Below are 18,578 nucleotides of genomic sequence, written 5' to 3'. Positions count from 1 at the left end.
GAGCAAAGAGGAGAGAAGGGGGCTGGCCCCAGGATGGCAGACCCAGCTCAGAGCCAGCACACCAACTCAGTCGGCACACTAAGCCAACAAAGCCATTAGTACAAGAGTCTCTGGAAGAGCTGGTTTCTCTTGCTTTTCAGTCCTGGTAGAGGGAGGCAAGGGGAACATGTCTGGATCTTCCTGCCTGTCCTCGCCCAGCTGCTTCAACACTCCTCCAGACCATGTAACACTGATTGGGAGGGAGAGAAGGAGAGGGATGATGGGCATGCAGGAAGGGAAGGAGAGAAAGAGAGTAAGAAAGAGAAAAAGTTAGATGACTACACAGGTGCTATAAGGGACAATGCAATGCAAGGAGCGGACAAAGGAAGAAAGAAAGAAAGACCACAGGAAAGAGAAAGAAACAGAAAGGGAGGAGGAGGGGCAAGAGCCCACAGGGAGAGAAGAGAGTAGCAGACAAGAAAATCCACACTGGAGGAATAAGACAGGGAGTCCATAAAAGAACATCGCAGGCCCCAGATGCAAGATCTGGGGCCAGACTGGAGCCTCTCAGGAAGCCGAGCAGACTGGGTAGCTCACTGAGGCTGCAGGGGCCCAGTGCTGGTCAGACTCAGGGGGCTGGCCTTCTCACCAAAGCCAGATATGGGAGGGGGTGGGGATCTCCTGAATGGCCTTCCTAGACTGCCTCCAGAGGCCACACTCCACCCTCAGCAGTGGCTGAGGATTCAGGATTGGGGGTCCTGTTCTGTCCTGGTCAGAGGTCACTTCTCTCCAAGCTCCGAAGGAGCCTGCAAGTGAGGAAAGAGGGCAGGGCCTCCAGTGGTCTTCTCTGGGCTCCTGCTAAGCTCTAGGGAAAGTGAACTATGAGGCCCGGGTAAGATCTGTGGGTTAAGGAGAGCTGGGGAGCCCCAGCCAGGGACTACATTCCAGAACCAGATCAAACTCCCTCTGAAACATGCAGCCTCCAGACCACTATGTCAGGTGTTTCCATCACTCCAGCCTTTCTGACCCCCCACCCCCAAGCCAGGTTCCTTCGGCAGCCCTGTTGAAACACCTGAGGGATGCAGAAGGGAGGGATGCTGCCTTGGTTTCCTAGGGGAGGGCCCTCTGCAGGGCAGGCCTCAAGGTGGTTTGTGTTCTGTGTCTAGAGGCCATATTTCTTGCTTGCCAGCTCAGAGCTTTCTCTGGTTCTGAGGCCAACTGGCTGGATTGTACCCTCTTCCCTTGTCTTACTCCCAAGCTCCTCGCTGACACATTATATACAAAGAAAGCCAGGTAAGCCCCCTAGGGAAGATGCTGGGCATTGTAGGAAGGCAGTTGTGGAGAAGAGAGAGAAGAAAGGAGGAAGCCCGTTGCCAGAGAAGAGAGTGGGAAGGTACTTCAGGATGACCAACATCCTGGCACTTATGGTTACAGTGGCTCCTACCCAGAGCCCTCACTGCCTTCAAGACCCATATTCCCAGCCTCCAGCACTCACTTGGGGTGTCCTGCTCACGGGCACCCCATCCCCGAGGGCTGGCCTTGCCCCAGCCCCAGCCCCCAACCCAGCCCCCAGAGGTGAGGCAGGAACACATGGCCTGGGGACATGGCTCCTGGCAGCATGCACCCTGGCAGTGGAGGAGGATGAGCAAGGGTGAGGCATGGTGGTGAACTGGCCCAGAAGGAGCCAGGCTTTGCTATGATGCGGGGCAGTGTAAGGGGCAGAGGGAAGGCATTACCCCATGAAGCTCCTACCGAGAGTCCAGCAACAAAGAGACAAAGAGAAGAGAGTCAGTGAGGAGGCCTCGAGTGCTCAGAGAGGATGCAAACACCATCCCTTGGACCATCCTGATCTCTGGTTCTCCTCCATAGCTCCACCCATGCCCCCACACCTGTCCCGTGCCCACCACCATGCAGGGTCTGAGGGAGTTGACCTAGGCCCAGCCACGAGGGAGCTGAGCATCACCCACGAGGGGATCTAACACTCCAATAGGGGAAAACACCCACCAGCACCCCCAGCTCTGGCCTACCCAGTGGTGCAGCTGAGGTCTGGGCAGGTAAGTTGTTTTGAAAGATCCAACAGGCAGGCACCAAACAAACCTGAGGCCTGCCCACCCAACGTCAGAACCACGACCTATGGCAGGGACGTGTGGACTCTGAGATGCTTTCAACCTCACACAGCCCATGCCAAGTAGACAGGAGGGGGTACAGACAGCCTTCCATGACCCCACATCCACCACAGCTCTGGAGACTGCAGCCCAGCCAGGCCCAGAGCAGACATGACACTTACGAGAAGGCAAACGCCACCAGGGCCCCACTGACCACGATGAAGTCCAGAATATTCCACAGGTCCCGGAAGTAGGCCCCAGGATGCAGCAGCAGACCCAAATCAATCATCTTCAGGGGAGAAACACACATTAGGTGCTGAATATTTCACAAAGAAAAGCAGGGCCAAGCCCAGACTCACAAGGCCGGGGGAAGGATGCCACCCAGATCACACCCCCTGAGGGTCTCCGTGGGCCTCTGGACCGCAGTGCCAGTAATCCAAATATCCCCACATGGGCATGACTGGCTGAGATCTTGCCTGGGCTCCCAAGCCCTCTGAGCCTGAATGAGACCCCTCCTGCCCTGCTAGGCTGCAGGCACACAGCACCCCAGGGAGCCCATGCCTTGCCCAGGCCCTCTGAGGGTCAGCTCTCTGCAGGAGGAGGAAGAGCTGTGAGGCTCCTAAGGACCTGGCTCTGCCACCCCCAGAGCTGTGATTTCTGGCAAGCTCCTTAACATCTCTAAGCCTCAGCTTCCACGTCTATAAAATGGGATGACGCCCCCCCCCCAAAAAAATGCTTCCCCTCTTGAGTTTTTAAAAGGAAGTAAAAACGCAGAGGTGATACACAGATGCACACACAGGAGGAAGGTCACGAAGTCATGGGTGCACCCTACGCAGCTGTGCAAAGATGGCACACGTATGCACATTCAGCTGTGCACACACGCAGCCACACATCAGATGCCGGTGAAGGCGCAATGCCCGTCAGCACTTAGAGACGGAAATGGTCAGTCCTTATCCAAACACGAAACACCAGGGCTCTTTGAAACAAGTCTTCAGCACCCACTCTCCACGACGTTTGGGTGTTGAGGCCACCACTCTGTCCCCGAGTGCCCCCTCTTCCTGGTGTGCTGTCACGATGTAATCCTGAGGTTGAGCTGGGCCCACACAACCCTTGGTTCGTGGTGCAATGGGGATAGGAAGGGCACTGGTGAGCTCTCCCCAAGCTGCTGCGCGGACTCTCTGGCATGCCGGCCTGTCCTCTGCAGCACACAGCCGCACACACGTGTGCATGCCTTCTCTCTCCGAGCACACCCACCACAGGCCATCATCGGAGCTCACAGGCCCCGGCCCGTGTCAGTCACCAGGGAAGATGAGCAAGGCACGGGGCCACCAGGGCAACCACATATCTCACCTTTATCACCATCTCAAAGGTGAAGACGCCCGTGAAAATGTAGTCCATATACTTCAGGGCCTAGAACCAGGAGGAAGGGGACTGTCAAGGCTGGGCCAACAGCTGGAGCCAGGACAATCCCAGCAGTACCACATTTTTCCTCCAGGCCTCTCAACAGACCTTGCCTTGCCCAGAGTTCTGTGGGCAGCTGTCTGGGAAGGCGAGTATGCCTGTGCGCCAGGCCTGCTCTGGCAGCGACTCAAGCCCAGGCATACGCGCTTGCTCTTCCGTCTGTGCCTCAGGGCTGGCCAGGAGGCGCCCCGGACCTGCTCCCCACACCCCTGAGGGAGCTGACGGGCCCCCCGCACCTCCCAGGCCCAACCAGCCCAGTGCTGTGCTCACGTTGTTCCTAGGCGAGTCTGTCCGCACTGGGTCCTCGGCAGCCAGGGCAATGCTGCTCAGGGCGATGACCACAAGAATGACCATCTCGAAGTACCGCATGGTCACGATGTAATGACAGAAGCGGCGGAGCCTGGAGGGCAAAGCATGGGTGGCCTGAGGCCCACAGGTGGGCGGGGCTAGTCCCCGCGCTGGAGCACATGCTCAGCCTCGCCCTGGGGAAGGTGCCGTGGCAGAACCGAGTTGGACTACACGTCCCTGTGGTTGGGGGGACAGCGGTCAGGCGACTGACGGTGACTCAGGTTCTTGAGAAGGTGTCCCAGAAAGAGGGGTGGGAAGGCTGCAGAAACCCACAGCAAGGGGCAGCCAACTAGGGCTTGCCGGCCTGCGTCTACCTCCTGTGTACAGACAGCCTGCCCCGTGGTGTTGACAGCCTTGCTGTAGGTGGCACTGGCCCCTCCAGAGAGGTCCGTGCCGCCCCCACTCTTCTGAGCCCCCAGGGCCGCGTGTGCACACCCACAGCGTCTGCCATCCTGCAGCACCAGTCCGTAGTGCTGACCCCTACCCTGCTCCGCCCAGGCACAGGCCGGACACAGCCCAGCGCTGAGCAGTGTAGACAGACATAAGCCAACAGGACCCTCTGAGTTGCTGACAAACACCACAAGGTGGCAGCAGACAGTGACTAGGAGATCCGGGAAGACCCCTTGGGGGCAGTGAGGCTGCTCCCAGGTGACCTGGAAGAGCAGCCACAGAACCAGAGCCATGGTGAGGCCTGCCCCTCCCCTCACCACTCCTGCCCTATGCTTCAGGCCTGGGGTCTGCAGGGGCCTCCCACCTCTCAGCCACATGCACGCACTTCTCTCTCTGCCTTGAAGGGACTCCTCAGTTCTCTTCACCATGACCACTGCCACCTTCTGGACTCCATGCCAACCAGCGCCACCCTTCCCAGGCCCCCTGGTGATCTCCCCTGGTCTTTCTCCATGGACACACCTTTGCTCCTACCTCAGGATGCTCCATCTCTGCCTCTTTCCTTCTCCATCTCTGGAATGACTATTCATGCTCAGCTCCAACCAAGTGCATGCCCCTGAGACCCGTGAACATAAGACCTCCACCAGCTGCCTCTGCTCTGGTCCCGGCCCTCACACAGAAACTGAGTGTCATTCCTTCCCCTTCTACATCTAACTTGTCAAGTTCCGCAGATTCTCTCCAAAATGTCTTACCAAGCATTTAACTCCCAAACTTCCCCACGTGATCACTATCATCAGATCTCCACTATTTCTTCCTGAAAACCTTAACTGCCTACTGAGCCCTGTCCAAGGATTCTGCCCAAGTGCTGGGGTCCTGCTGACCCCCAGCTGCCTACAGCCTCTCTGCTCTTCACAGCACTTCCTTCGCACATAGACTGTGGCCTGTCTGTCGGGCTCACAGCAGCCCACTGGCCTCTGTGTTTTTCCACTTGGTTGTCTCTTCAGCTGTTCTGCGCCCGACGCCCTCGCTTCTGAACCATTGTGATTTCTCTCCTCACCACAAAGAATGCTTGCTCCTCTCTCTTCACCTTTGCACTCATTCACCCTTCAGGATTTGGCTGAGATCCCTCACTTCCTCTAGGAAGGCTCCTTGACCTTCCCCGCCTGCAGCCAGACACAGAACCTCCCTACCTCATCTGCTGGGACTGCATGTGACTGATGGGCAACCTGCCTCCTCTTCCACCACAGGTCAGCGCTCACAGGCAGGGGCCGCTCTCCCTAGCAGAGACCACACGCTCCCAGGAAATGTGGGCTGGGCGAGAGCATGAAGAGAGCAACGGAGGGTGGATAGTGGAGGCTGGGTGAAGACTGCACACTGGAGGGCTGGGCACTGGGGGTGCAGCTGGCTCCCTGTGGCCCCTGCTCTACCATGCTGGCTTCACGTGCCTTCCACCTTTGCTCTATCTGTTGCCTCTACCAAGGATGGTCTCCCTGCTCTTCCTCAGCAACCTCACCTCCCATTGAGGTCCAAGCTGACCTTTCTGCCCTGACATCAGCACCCCCAGCAGCATTGTACTTCCTAAGACGTACCACCACGTGACATCCAATGTTTATGGATTTGTCTGGTTTGCTGACTGTCCCTCCCACCTGCACACAGAGGCTTATCAGTGACAAGGGTCCTTGTTCTGTGCATTGCCCTATATTCCCAGGACCTAAAATGCCATAAGTATGTCAGTACTGGTTGATCTGACTTAGTAGTCGGACCGATGAGTGGATGAGAAATGCTGGTGACGTCGTGACAAGCAGTGGGGAGAGTAACAAGCACACACGTGAGCTAATGGGGCGCACACACACACAATGCATGCACAGCAGGCACACAATGGGCATAATTGGGTGCGTGTGCAATCACTGTGGGTGATTGTGGGTGACGAGCAATCGCTGCAGGCAGGCTACACTGGGACTGACCATCTGGGTTCAAACCCTAGCTCAAATACCAGGGCTGACTGGCTGTGTGTCTGTGGATAGGCCAGGTGCCATCCCTGTGGCTTTGTGTGCTCATCTGGAGGATGAGTAACAACCATATGTGCCTGTGGGTTGCTGTAATGACCAGGACACTAGTACATGTAAAGTGCCAGGAATCGGGGGCTGCTAGGTCACATGTAGCACATATTGCTACCATGCCAATGGACTGTGGCCACAGACATGGGACAGGCACATGGCAGGTGAAGGAGACTCACAGGTTGGTGGGGCTTAAACAGAACATAGAGCTGTATGGGACGATGGGTCGGGGCCCGCTCCTCATCACATCGTCAGCTTCCACCTCCTTCTTCCCCTCGGCTTGACTTTCCAGGTCCACGTTACCACCTACAAGGACAAAGAGCCACCAAGTTAGAGATGTGGTGCCCATGAAGCCCGCACCACACAGGTCTTACCCGGGCAATAGACGCGGTCCCAGCACTAACCCCATAGGCCTCCAGGGACCCAGCCAAGGAGGTGCGTGTGGCTGAGAACACAGCTTCACATAAGCCTCCCTCCAGTTGTGGTCAGATCCTACCTGAGCCAGCACTGGAGGCCCTTCTGCACCTCTCACTGCACCAGAGTCAGGTGGGAACTACACTGTGTCTTTTGCTGTTGGTCTGGATGTGCTACAAACACCAAAGTCCCCTTTGGCCCCAGACATCAGGGCTAGCAGGCTCAGCTCACTAGTTCAGGGCTTGGTGTCTCCTTGGAACAAGGCACAGTGTGGCTGCCTGATGACAGTGCCCCACTACCTCTGCAGGGACCTCGGGTCAGCAGGAGAGGGAGGAGCAGGGGCCAGCCCTGGAGCACAGACACTCTTCTGAACTTGGCAGTCGGGGCAGACACCACCTAGGAGTCTCTCCTTCAGGACCCTGGCAAAGGTCTGCAAAGCTGGGACAGGGAGCCAGGGAGCACCTTTACCCAGTCCACATTAGCTACAGGCTCCTATTGGGCTCCTCACTGCTCACTCCCCAACCCACCCCTGTCCCTCATTTCCATCCTTTGCTTTCCCACTAATAAAACTACCCAGGTTTGCAATGTCCATGACCTTGTTCTTGTTAAGTGGATTCTAGAGTTTGCGCGTAGTGTTTTCCTCACAGTGACTTTCATTTTCCACTATCCTAAAGTGTGTTTCCATTGTTGTGGATAATGGTTCCTGAGACCTCAGGGCTGCCCAGGAAGGTAGGGCAGTGCCTTGGAGCCAATGCCTACGTCTTACGAGAAACATAAAAGCAGATGTTAAAGGGCAGCTGCAATGCAGGTGGTTATCCCCAGAGCCTGGGTGGCTGCTAGTCCCATAGAGAATGGCTGGGCCAGAGAAAAGCCCTGGCTGCACATGGAGAAGCTCATGGCGCCAGTGGTTGTCGTCACCAAATCCCTGCGGATGCGTAACGATAGAATCTTCTCAGAAAGAGATCTCGCAATAAAGCCCTAAAAATTCTGTTTATTGATTTATTCTGTAAGACATTAGCTCCCTGGGAAATCAAGCATGCCCACAATAATCTGTATTCACAGAAGAATTTGTCTCAAGGTATTCCACAATGACAAAAAAGTACAAAATGTACACTCATAGGAAAAAGACTACGTACACAATACTCACATGATTCACATACCACAGAATTAAAAACACCTACAGTTTTAACGACAAAAGAAACTTATGGTATTGTAAGTTAAAAAAAAAAAAGACTGCATACTTGTATATCCCAGATGAGCTCAACTCCAAAACTATAATATATATGGGAAGAGAAATAATACCAAAATAATAATAATAATTGTGGTGACCTCTCAGTGGCTGAAAGTCATATTAATTCTCTTCACTGTACCTTTAACATTTAAAAATTTTTTCCATGATGAGCATGCATTACTTTTAAAATAAGAAATGTTTATTATTTTAAAACCACAGCAGGGATACCTGGGTGGCTCAGCAGTTGAGTATTTGCCTTTAGCTCAGGGTGTGATCCTGGGGTCCTGAGATCAAGTCCCACATCAGGCTCCCCGCAGGGCCTGCTTCTCCCTCTGCCTGTGTCTCTGCCTCTGTGTGTCTCTCATGAATCAATCAATAAATAAAAATCTTAAAAAAAATAAAACCACAGCTTTTCAGACTCCTCCCAATAACAATAAGGCAGGACCAATATGGACTCAATAAAGAATTCTGCTGCTCGAAAGACGTGGAACAAAGATGCCAGACACTGGATAGAAATACTCTTCCTGAAAACGATTTACAGTAACAACAAAAGCATCAATTAAGTCAAAGCAAACCAAGAAAACCAGGAGAGGATCAAAATGGAAATGCAGCAGACTAAGTAAACTCATTGTTAGAAGCAGGTTACCAAAACAACAACAACTAACAACTTGACAGTAATAAAAGTTAAATCATGAAAGAGGATCCAGCAAATTGGGCAGAGTGAAGATGAAGAGAACATTGATGAGAAACAACCACATGCTGGACATGGTCCAAATGCTTTACACCTCATAACAGCACTCACCGCTGGTGCCATCACCTCTGTGTTCTAGATTAAGACCTGAGACGTTACCTGGGGAACGTGACCTACCAAGGATGGGGTAAGAGCCCTGAGCCGAGGGCTCACTACAAGGTAGGGAGCCACATGAGAGTTCATACGGAGCCATCCTCCTCAAAGAGGGCTAAGGTGAGCCCAGACTGCTGGTGCCCTGGGCTCCTGGGAAAGCAAATGTAATGACAAAAGCATCCCTCATATGGCACCAGACTGAGCAACCCATCTCCATGAGAAGAGAATTTAAGCCCTACCGACATCCATGCTATAGAAAGAGTTTCCTTCCTATACATTCAGAATGGCATTAGCTATATACCACCCTTGGGAGAATTGAAAAAGTCATCAATCAATTCATTTTCTATAGGGCTTATCTCACAGAATCCCAGCCAAGAAATGGTGGATTAGGGTCAGTAATATATAAACTCAAAATAAAAAATGTCACCAGACATGGAAGCAAGGTCACCATGAATAAAAGAGAGCAGAAGTAAGTAATAGGCTTTACCCTTCATAAACTTCAGATACAAATTTTGAAAAAAAAATTTTAGATGAAGAATATAAAGTAGCTAAATATAAATGTGTAAGTAAATAAAAAATAAATCTTAAAGAAATGAACAAACAGTAAAAGTCTATAAAATTGACCCATTCCAATTACAGGGCCTCGAAAGAGTCCTGTATTGTTATTTTTCGTCACTACCTCCCCAGGTCGGGAGTGAGTAATTGATTAACAAGGCAGGAAACCACAAATGTTGGAGAGGATGCGGAGAAGAGGGAACCCTCTTGCACTGTTGGTGGGAATGTGAAATGGTGCAGCCACTCTGGAAAACTGTGTGGAGGTTCCTCAAAGAATTAAAAATAGACCTGCCCTACAACCCAGCAATTGCACTGTTGGGGATTTACCCCAAAGATACAGATGCAGTGAAACGCCAGGACACCTGCACCCCAATGTTTATAGCAGCAATGTCCACAATAGCCAAACTGTGGAAGGAGCCTTGGTGTCCATCGAAAGATGAATGGATAAAGAAGATGTGGTCTATGTATACAATGGAATATTACTCAGCCATTAGAAACGACAAATACCCACCATTTGCTTCGATGTGGATGGAACTGGAGGGTATTATGCTGAGTGAAGTAAGTCAATCGGAGAAGGACAAACATTATATGTTCTCATTCATTTGGGGAATATAAATAATAGTGAAAGGGAATATAAGGGAAGGGAGAAGAAATGTGTGGGTAATATCAGAAAGGGAGACAGAACATAAAGACTCCTAACTCTGGGAAACGAACTAGGGGTGGTGGAAGGGGAGGAGGGCGGGGGGTGGGGGAGAATGGGTGACGGGCAGTGAGGGGGGCACTTGACGGGATGAGCACTGGGTATTATTCTGTATGTTGGTAAATTGAACACCAATAAAAAAATAAAAAAATAAAAAATAAATTAAATAAATAAATAAATTAATTAATTAAAAAAAATTGACCCAGCATTTCCATTACCTGTGTGACAGATAAACTTAAAATGGACTCATCCACTGAAAACACTATAAAAACTGAACAGAATACATAATATAACTGTTTAAAGGCACTGGGAACTAATCACCTTGGACAGAAGCCAAGAAGCTACAGTCCTCGGGAAAAGGGAAGCACAGAGAGTGAGCCCATGGTCCCCCCCAGCTTCCTCCCTAAGGCCATGTACCTATTTGTAGGCAAGGAAACAGAACCCAGTAGAAAGCAGCACTCTTACAGGGAGAAAGAGAAAAAGACTGGAGTTTGAGAGTAACAAAGTACCTGGAAATGAAAGGCAAAATCCCAGAGTGAAGTGCAGTGGGGAACTGAGTCACTCCATCCACCCCACTTAATTACACTCCCCTCACTGTTGCACATGTGCAAGATGAGGCCAGTCTCCATTAGAAGCAAATCCCCTCAAGGAAGCTCATGTCAAAGAATAGAGCACAGTTGAAGGCTTGATGCTGGGTGTCAATGTCAACAGATTTAACTTTGCTATTCCTAAATTTTATCAGGGTTATTCCTGCTTGTGCCAGTGTCCTAGGTAGAAAGTTGCAGAGATCTTGAATCATTGCCCTACACCCCATCTTTCCTATAAGGCCTATTATTTTCAGTGCCTGGTTTTTCAGGAATGCATATATCATGTTGTAGCAGGAATGTCTGTAGTTAAGATAGAAAATTATATTCATAAAAACACAAGAAATAATAAGTGTCAGGGAGGATGTGGAGAGAAAGGAACCCTCGTGCACTGTTGGTGGGAATACAAACTCTGGAAAACAGTATGACGGGTCCTCAAAAAATTAAACATAGAATTACCACATGACCCAGTGATTCCACTACTGGGTCTTTACCTAAAGAATAGGAAAACAATAATAAAAAAGATACATGCACCACTATGTTTATTGCAGCGTTATTTACAATAGCCAGAAATGGAAGCAACCCAAGTGTGCAGTGACAGTTGAATGGATAAAGAAGATGTAGTGTATACACACACACATGCTGGAATATTACTCAGCATTAAAAAGAATGAAATCTTGCCATTTCCAACCATATGGATGCAGCTAGAGAGTATTATGTTAAGTGAAATAAATAAGTCCAAGAAAGACAAATACCATATGATCTCATTCATATGTGGAATTAAAGAAAAAAACATTCAAACAAAGAAAAGAGAAACAAACAAACAAAAAAACCAGATACTTCTACACAGAGAAAAAACTGGTGGTTGCCAAAGGGGAGATAGGTGGGGAAATGGGTGAAACAGATGAAGGGGATCAGAGTCCACTTATCTTGATGAGCACTGAGTGATGTAGAGAACTGCTGAGTCAGGTGCACCTGGGTGGCTCAGTGGGTGAAGCATCTGCCTTTGGCTCAGGTCACGATCTCAGGGTCCTGGGATCAAGTTCTGCATGGGCTTCCTAATCAGTGGAGAGTCTGCTTCCCCCTCTCCCTCTGCCTCTTCCTCCCCCACTCATTCACACACACACACACACACACACACACACACACTCTCTCTCTCTCTCTCCTTTCAAATAAAAACATTTTTTAAAAATTGCTGAATTACTATATTGTACACCTGAAGATAATAACACTGTATGTTAATTATACTTTAATTTAAAAAGAAAGAAATGATATAAAGATATGAGATGCAATATAAAAAGGAAAGCCAAGAAACTGATAAATCTAAATAAACATGATCTCTATAATAAAGTCAAAACAATAATAATATCTACTTTGTAAGATTGGAAAAAGGACTAAAATGTCCAACGAAGGACAACAATAACAAGGAAGATGGGAGAAATCTGATTGCAGCTGTTGCTCTAGGGTCATAGCATTGCTCTAAAGGGACTTGAGTGTAAAAAATAACTATAGACTTTGTTACACGTACACAATAGTCATTACAAGAGTAACCAGTAAAACAACAACAACAACAAAAAAAAAAAGAGTTCATACTTCTAAACTACCAGAGGAGAAAATGTGATACACAAGCAAATAAACAACCAATTATTCAATATTTCTAAAAGGAAGGAAAGAATAAAAAAGCATAGGAATAAACGGAAAAAAATGTCACAATGTAAAATAGATGAAGCAAGTCCAAGTAAACCAATACAATAAATACAAGCACAGTCAGCCTGGCTGTTCACTGACAGATTATTCAGCTGCATTTTTAAAACACACAGTTACATGCAATTCCCAAGAGACGGGTCGCAAGTCAAAAGATGGAAAAAGATACACCTGCCAAATGTTTTTTTAAAAGTTCAGTTCTGGGGCACCTGAGTGACTCAGTCATTTGGACATCTCCCTTTGGCTCAGGTCATGATCCCAGGATCCTAGGATCAAGTCCCACATCGGGCTCCTTGCTCAGCAGGGAGTCCGTTTCACCCTCTACCTGTCTCCCCAGCTTGTGCTCTGTCTCTATTTCTCAAATAAATATATAAAATCTTTAAAAAAAATTTTTTTCAATTTCAGCTCTATATTCACAACAGAAAAATACACTTTAAGAAAAAAATCATTAATAGAGTGACAGAGGGTCAGCACAAGAGGCTCAGACCTTATGAGATGTAAGGGTTCACACACATATAAAAACCCCCAATACAGAAAGGAATATAGATCTTAATAGAAATAGGTTTTGTGATGAAGAAATAAAACAAAAAGCCCCACAAAAGAGATTCAAATACACAGAGCCACAATTTAGAAACATATACAACAGTACTTGGTCATCTGTTAGACTGTTTTCTATACTGAGCTGCATGTTTCAAACTATTCAAAATAACTGTATTAATATATATATTTATACTATATTTAAACATATAAATAAAATAAAATACATATAAATGAAAATATACATATTATATACTCATATGTATATATTATATATTAATAATATAATATATCATTATATATTATATATTCATATTTGTATATACTCATATGTGTATATATATGGTGTACATGTTTATATATATATATATATATATACACACCAAGAACTGACAAACCTAAAAAAAATGATTCAATGCACCTCGCTCAATTATCAATGAGTCAATCAGGCAAAATATTAGTGAATACACAGAATATTTACCAATACAACTAAAAACTTGATTTAGCAGACATATATAAAAAGGCCAGTGTTCCCCAAATTAGAGAAAACATATTCCTCTTTTCTTTTTTTTAAAGATTTATTTATTTATTTGTTAGAGAGAGAAAAAGCATGAATGAGAGGGGCAGAGGGAGAGAGAATTTCAAGCAGCCTCCACATGGAGTGCAGAGCCTGATCTGCAGATTACAACCGGAGCTGAAACGAAGAGTTGGTGCTTAACCAACTGTACCACCCCAGGCACCTCAAAAATGTATTATTTCTCTTAAGCACATGTGGAAAATTTACAAAAGTTGATCATGTGCTGAGTCCTAAAGCAATTATAAATATATCTCAAAGAAATCATCATACAGGTCATGTTCTCTAACCATAGTGCAATTAAGTTAGAAATTAAGGCAACAATCAGAAACAAAAGGATTAAGATATAAATTTTACAACTGGAAATTGAAAAACAGACTTTAAATAGTTCATTGGTCAAAAATTATTTATCTATAAGCAGTATAACTGTGTCTACATAGAAAACAAAATAATCTACAAAGAAATTATTTAGGGTAACAAGAAAGTTTACTTAGCAACTCTAAGTGGCTGGAAAGAAAGTCAACATACAGAACTGCCCTGTATTTCTATACAGTAGGAGCAAGCAACTTAAAAATACAAATTTTTAAAACAGTATCATTTAAAAAACAGAATAAGGAAAATAACAAAGACCAAAAAAAGGAATTTTAGGGCAGTGAAACTACTCTTCTGATACTACAAAGGTAGATATATGTAATTATATATTTGTCCAAACCCTTAGAATGTAGAACACCAAAAGTGAACTCCAATATAAACTATGAACTTTGGGTGTAGGCTCATTGATTCTAACAAATGTATCACTTTGGTGGGGGGATGCTGATAGCAAGGGAAGTTGTACATGTGCACGGGCAGGGAGTATATACCGAATCTATACTTTCTGCTTAATTTTACTGTGAACCCAAAGCTGCTCTAAAAACATTTTAGGGCAGCCCGGGTGGGTCAGTGGTTTAGCGCCACCTTCAGCCAGGGCATGATCCTGGAGACCCAGGATCGAGTCCCACATCAGGCTCCCTACATGGAGCCTGCTTCTCCCTCGGCCTGTGTCTCTGCCTCTCTCTCTCTCTCTCTCTGTCACTCATGAATGAATAAATAAATTATTTTTAAAAATTTAAAGATAAAATGTTTAGTATAAAAGAGATACAAATACAAAATCAAGGAAGTAAGATAAAAATCCTATAATCTTACATTTGAATTACAAATGCAAAAAGAACACATGGTATATTATTCTCTTTAAAAAAGAAAAAAAGTACAACATCTATTCATGATTTAAAACAAAACAAAACAAACCCTCAACAGGGTGCCTGGGTGGCTCAGTCGGTTAAGGGTCTGCCTTCAGCTCAGGTCATGGTCCCAGGGTCCTGTGATACAGCCCCATGTCGGGTTCCCTGCTCAGCAAGGAATCTGCTTCTCCTCTTTCTGCCCCTCCCCCTGCTTGTGTTCTCTCTCCTTCTCTCTCTCTCAAATACATAAAATCTTCTAAAAAAAATGAATAAAAACCCTCACAAAGCAGGTTTTAGAGGGAACATAGCTCAACATAATAAAGGCTATGTATGAAAAACCCACAGCTAATATCCTCAATAATGGAAAATGGAGGGCTATCCCCCTAAGATCAGAAACAAGACAAGGATGTCCAGTCTCACCACTTTTATTCACCATAGTACTACAGGTTCTAGCCACAGCAATCAGACAAGAAAAAGAAATAAAAGGCATCCAAATTGTTAAGGAAGAAATAAAACTTTCTCTATTTGCAGTTGACATGATACCCTAAAGAGGAAACCCTAAGATACCACCAAAACCCTACTAGAACTGATAAGTGAATTCAGTAAAGTTGCAGTGTACAAAATCAATATACAGAAATCTGTTGTATTTCTACACACTAATAATGAAATTACCAGAAAAGAAAAATTAAGAAACTAATCCCATTTACAATTGCACCAAAAATAATAAAATATCTAGGAATAAACTTAAGAGGAGAAAGACCTATGCACTGAAAACTATAAAATACTGATGAAAGAAACTGAAGAAGACACAAACAAATGGAGAGATATTCCATGCTCATGGACTGGAAGAACAAATACTGTTAAAATTCCATTTTACCCAAAGCAATCTACAGATTTAATTAAATCTCTATCAAAATACCAACAGTACTTTTCACAGAATTAGAACAAATAATTCTAAAATTTGTTTGGAACTTAAAAAGTCCCTGAATAGCCAAAGAAATCTTGAAAAAGAACAACACTGGAGGTATTACAATCCCAGATTCCAAGACATACTACAAAGCTGTAGTAATCAACATATTATGATACTCGCACAAAAATAGACACATAATTTAAAAGAACAAAACAGAAAACCCAAAAATAAACCTATGTTTATTACTCTATGATAGAGGAAGCAAGAATTTGCAATGGAAAGAAGTCTCTTCAACAAATGGTGCTGGGAAAACTGGGCAGCTACATGCAAAAAAATGAAACTGTACCACTGTCTTACACCATCCACAAAAATACACTCAAAATGAATTAAAGACCTAAATGTGAGGCCTGAAACCATAAAAATTCTAGAAGAGAGACCAGAGAGTAACTTCTCTGATACTGGCTATAACAACATTTTTCTAGATGAGTTTCCTGAGGCAAGGGAAATAAAAGCAAAATTTAACTATAGGGACTACCTCACAATAAAAAGCTTCTTAACAGTGAAGGAAACAATCAACAAAAGAATGGGAGAAGATATTTGCTAATGACATATACAATAAAGGGTTAGTATCCAAAATATATAAAAAAAACCTATACAACTCAACACCAAAAAAACCACCAAATAATCCAATTAAAAATTGGCAGAAGACATGAACATTTTCCCAAGAAGATATATAGATGGCTAACAGACGCATGAAAAGATAATCAGCATCACTAATCATCACAGAAATGGAAATCAGAACCACAAGGAGGTATTACCTCAGAAAGGATAAAATCAAAACCACAACAAACAACAAGTGTTGGACAGGATGTAGGAAGAAAGGAACACTCATGCACTCTTGGTCAGAATGCAAACTGGTGCAGCCATCGTAGAAACAGTATGGAGGTTAATCAAAAAGTTAAAAATAGAATTGTTACCTGATCCAGCAATTGGACTACTAGGTATTTACCCAAAGAATACAAAAACATGAATGCAAAAAGATACATGCAGGGGCGCCCAGGTGGCTCAATGGTTAAGTGTCCAACTCTTCATTTCAACTCAGGTCATGATCTTGGGGTGGTAAGATCCAGCCCAACATCGGGCTCCATGATTAGCAGGGAGTCTGCTTGAGATTCTCTCTCTCCCTCTGCCCCTCCTCACCACCACATGTATGCTCACTCTCTCTCCATCTCTCTCTCTCAATTAAAAAAAAAAAGTAAATCTTAAAAAAAAAAAAGAAGATACATGCACCCCTGTGTTTACTGCAGCACTATTTATAAGAGTCAAACCATGGAAGCATCCATCAAAGTCCATCAATAGATGAATAAATAAAGAAGATGTGATATATATATACACATTCATGCACACAGTGGAATATTACTCAGCCGTAAAACAATGAAATCTTCCCATTTAAACAACAGAGATGGATCTAGAGAGTATAAACTAAGTGAAGTAAGTCAGAGGAAAATAAATATCATTTGTGGAACTGCAGAAACTAAACAAACAAGAAAAGACAAAAGAGACAGACTTTTCACCATAAAGAAAAACCTGGTGGTTACTACAGGGGAGGTGGGGGTTGGGGACAGGTGAAATAGGTGAAAGGGATTAAGAGTACCCTCATCATGATGAGAACTGAGTAATGTATAGAATCACTGAATCACTATATTGCATATCTGAACTAATACAATACTGTACATTAATTATACTGGAATTTAAATAAATAAATAATTAGTTATTTAAATCTAAAAGAGAAAAAAGGTACTGAAAAAGCTGGAAGCAATAAAAATGCAGTGGCAACAACCACATTGCTAAGTAAACACCATTTCTCATTAAAGGAGCCACAGTGTCTCAGATCAGGTTCTACAGAAGCAGACCAAGAGATGGGCTGCGTGCAAATGGCTGATTACTCCCAGAATAAACTGGAAGGAAGTGAGGAAAACAGAACAGGAAAGAGAAAACAGCCAAGGAAGAGTGTAGTTTCAGATAAAACCGTGCAACAGCAGGGTCAGGCTGCGCCCATATGGACTCTGGGGTCTGAGTTAAATCTCAAAGTTGTTCCAACCTGAAGCCACAGGGCTGGGCTTTCCTACTCCTTACACCATCCCTTCATTGGCTCTGGTCACCTGGGAGACATAAATTCTCCTGTATGTCCACCTCCTGTCCTCTCACTCTAGTAGTCAACAGTAGTCCTCCAGGAGGAGCTGAAGTAAGAGGAGGGAAACGTGTAGGAGCAGCCAGTTTCCAGCACCCAGGTCTTTTTGGAGAGACAGCCAACTCCATGTCCGGGGCAGAAAAGGTACATAATAATCCTGGAACATGCTGTTATAGATGAAAACCAGAAAGCTATCAAAGACAACTTAGGTTTGTGAGAAGGTCAAAAAGAGCTGACTGGAGAGGGCTCCCTCTGGCCAAATATGGGACAATCTGAGCACCAAAAGTAATAGTGAGTTCCAAGAACTAAAGCACATCAAACACATTAACACATTAAAAAAAAAAACCACTGATAATTCTCATAAATCTCTCATTGGTCATATTTGGAATTTCTGGGCACCAACTCACTATTGCAAAGATCCATACACAGGGGCACTGGGGTGGCTCAGTTGGTTAAGCACCTGACTCTTGATCTCATCTCAGGTTGTAAATTCAAGCCCTGTGTGGGGGCTCCACACTCTGTGGACTCTGCTTCACCTGCTCTTTTCCCCTCCCCACCTCAAATAAATAAAATCTTTTTAAAAAATAGAAATAAACATAAAGGCCCATACATAAAGGGACAGAATTAAGCACATATCTTGCTTAATACATATACAAACTGTATTCTAAATAGTTGATGAGGTAAATTCTTCCTTATAGAAAAGGTAAACATAATAAATGCATAAAGAATGACAGAATCATAAACTCACTGTTGTGTGATACCAAATGAAATAACAGATGT

The 18,578-nt window shown here is 45.4% G+C and overlaps 1 protein-coding gene across 4 annotated transcripts in view; it reads right to left on the bottom strand.

Moving 5' to 3' along the window:
• The window catches only part of CACNA1B (calcium voltage-gated channel subunit alpha1 B), a 195,640-nt gene that overhangs the window by 54,162 nt on the left and 122,900 nt on the right, over window positions 1-18,578 (bottom strand). For all 4 annotated transcript variants that reach the window (XM_072778906.1, XM_072778907.1, XM_072778908.1 and 1 more), the window contains 4 exons: window positions 6,517-6,643; window positions 3,816-3,945; window positions 3,435-3,494; window positions 2,267-2,373 (listed from right to left, as the gene is read on the bottom strand). In XM_072778906.1, coding sequence (XP_072635007.1) covers window positions 2,267-2,373; window positions 3,435-3,494; window positions 3,816-3,945; window positions 6,517-6,643 — 424 coding nt within the window. The remainder of the gene's footprint in view (window positions 1-2,266; window positions 2,374-3,434; window positions 3,495-3,815; window positions 3,946-6,516; window positions 6,644-18,578) is intronic.

This window comes from Canis lupus, chromosome 16, assembly GCF_048164855.1.
Source record: "Canis lupus baileyi chromosome 16, mCanLup2.hap1, whole genome shotgun sequence".
NCBI lineage: Eukaryota > Metazoa > Chordata > Mammalia > Carnivora > Canidae > Canis > Canis lupus.
Note: the sequence above shows the minus strand (reverse complement) of the source record. Positions and strands in the feature narration are given on the sequence as shown.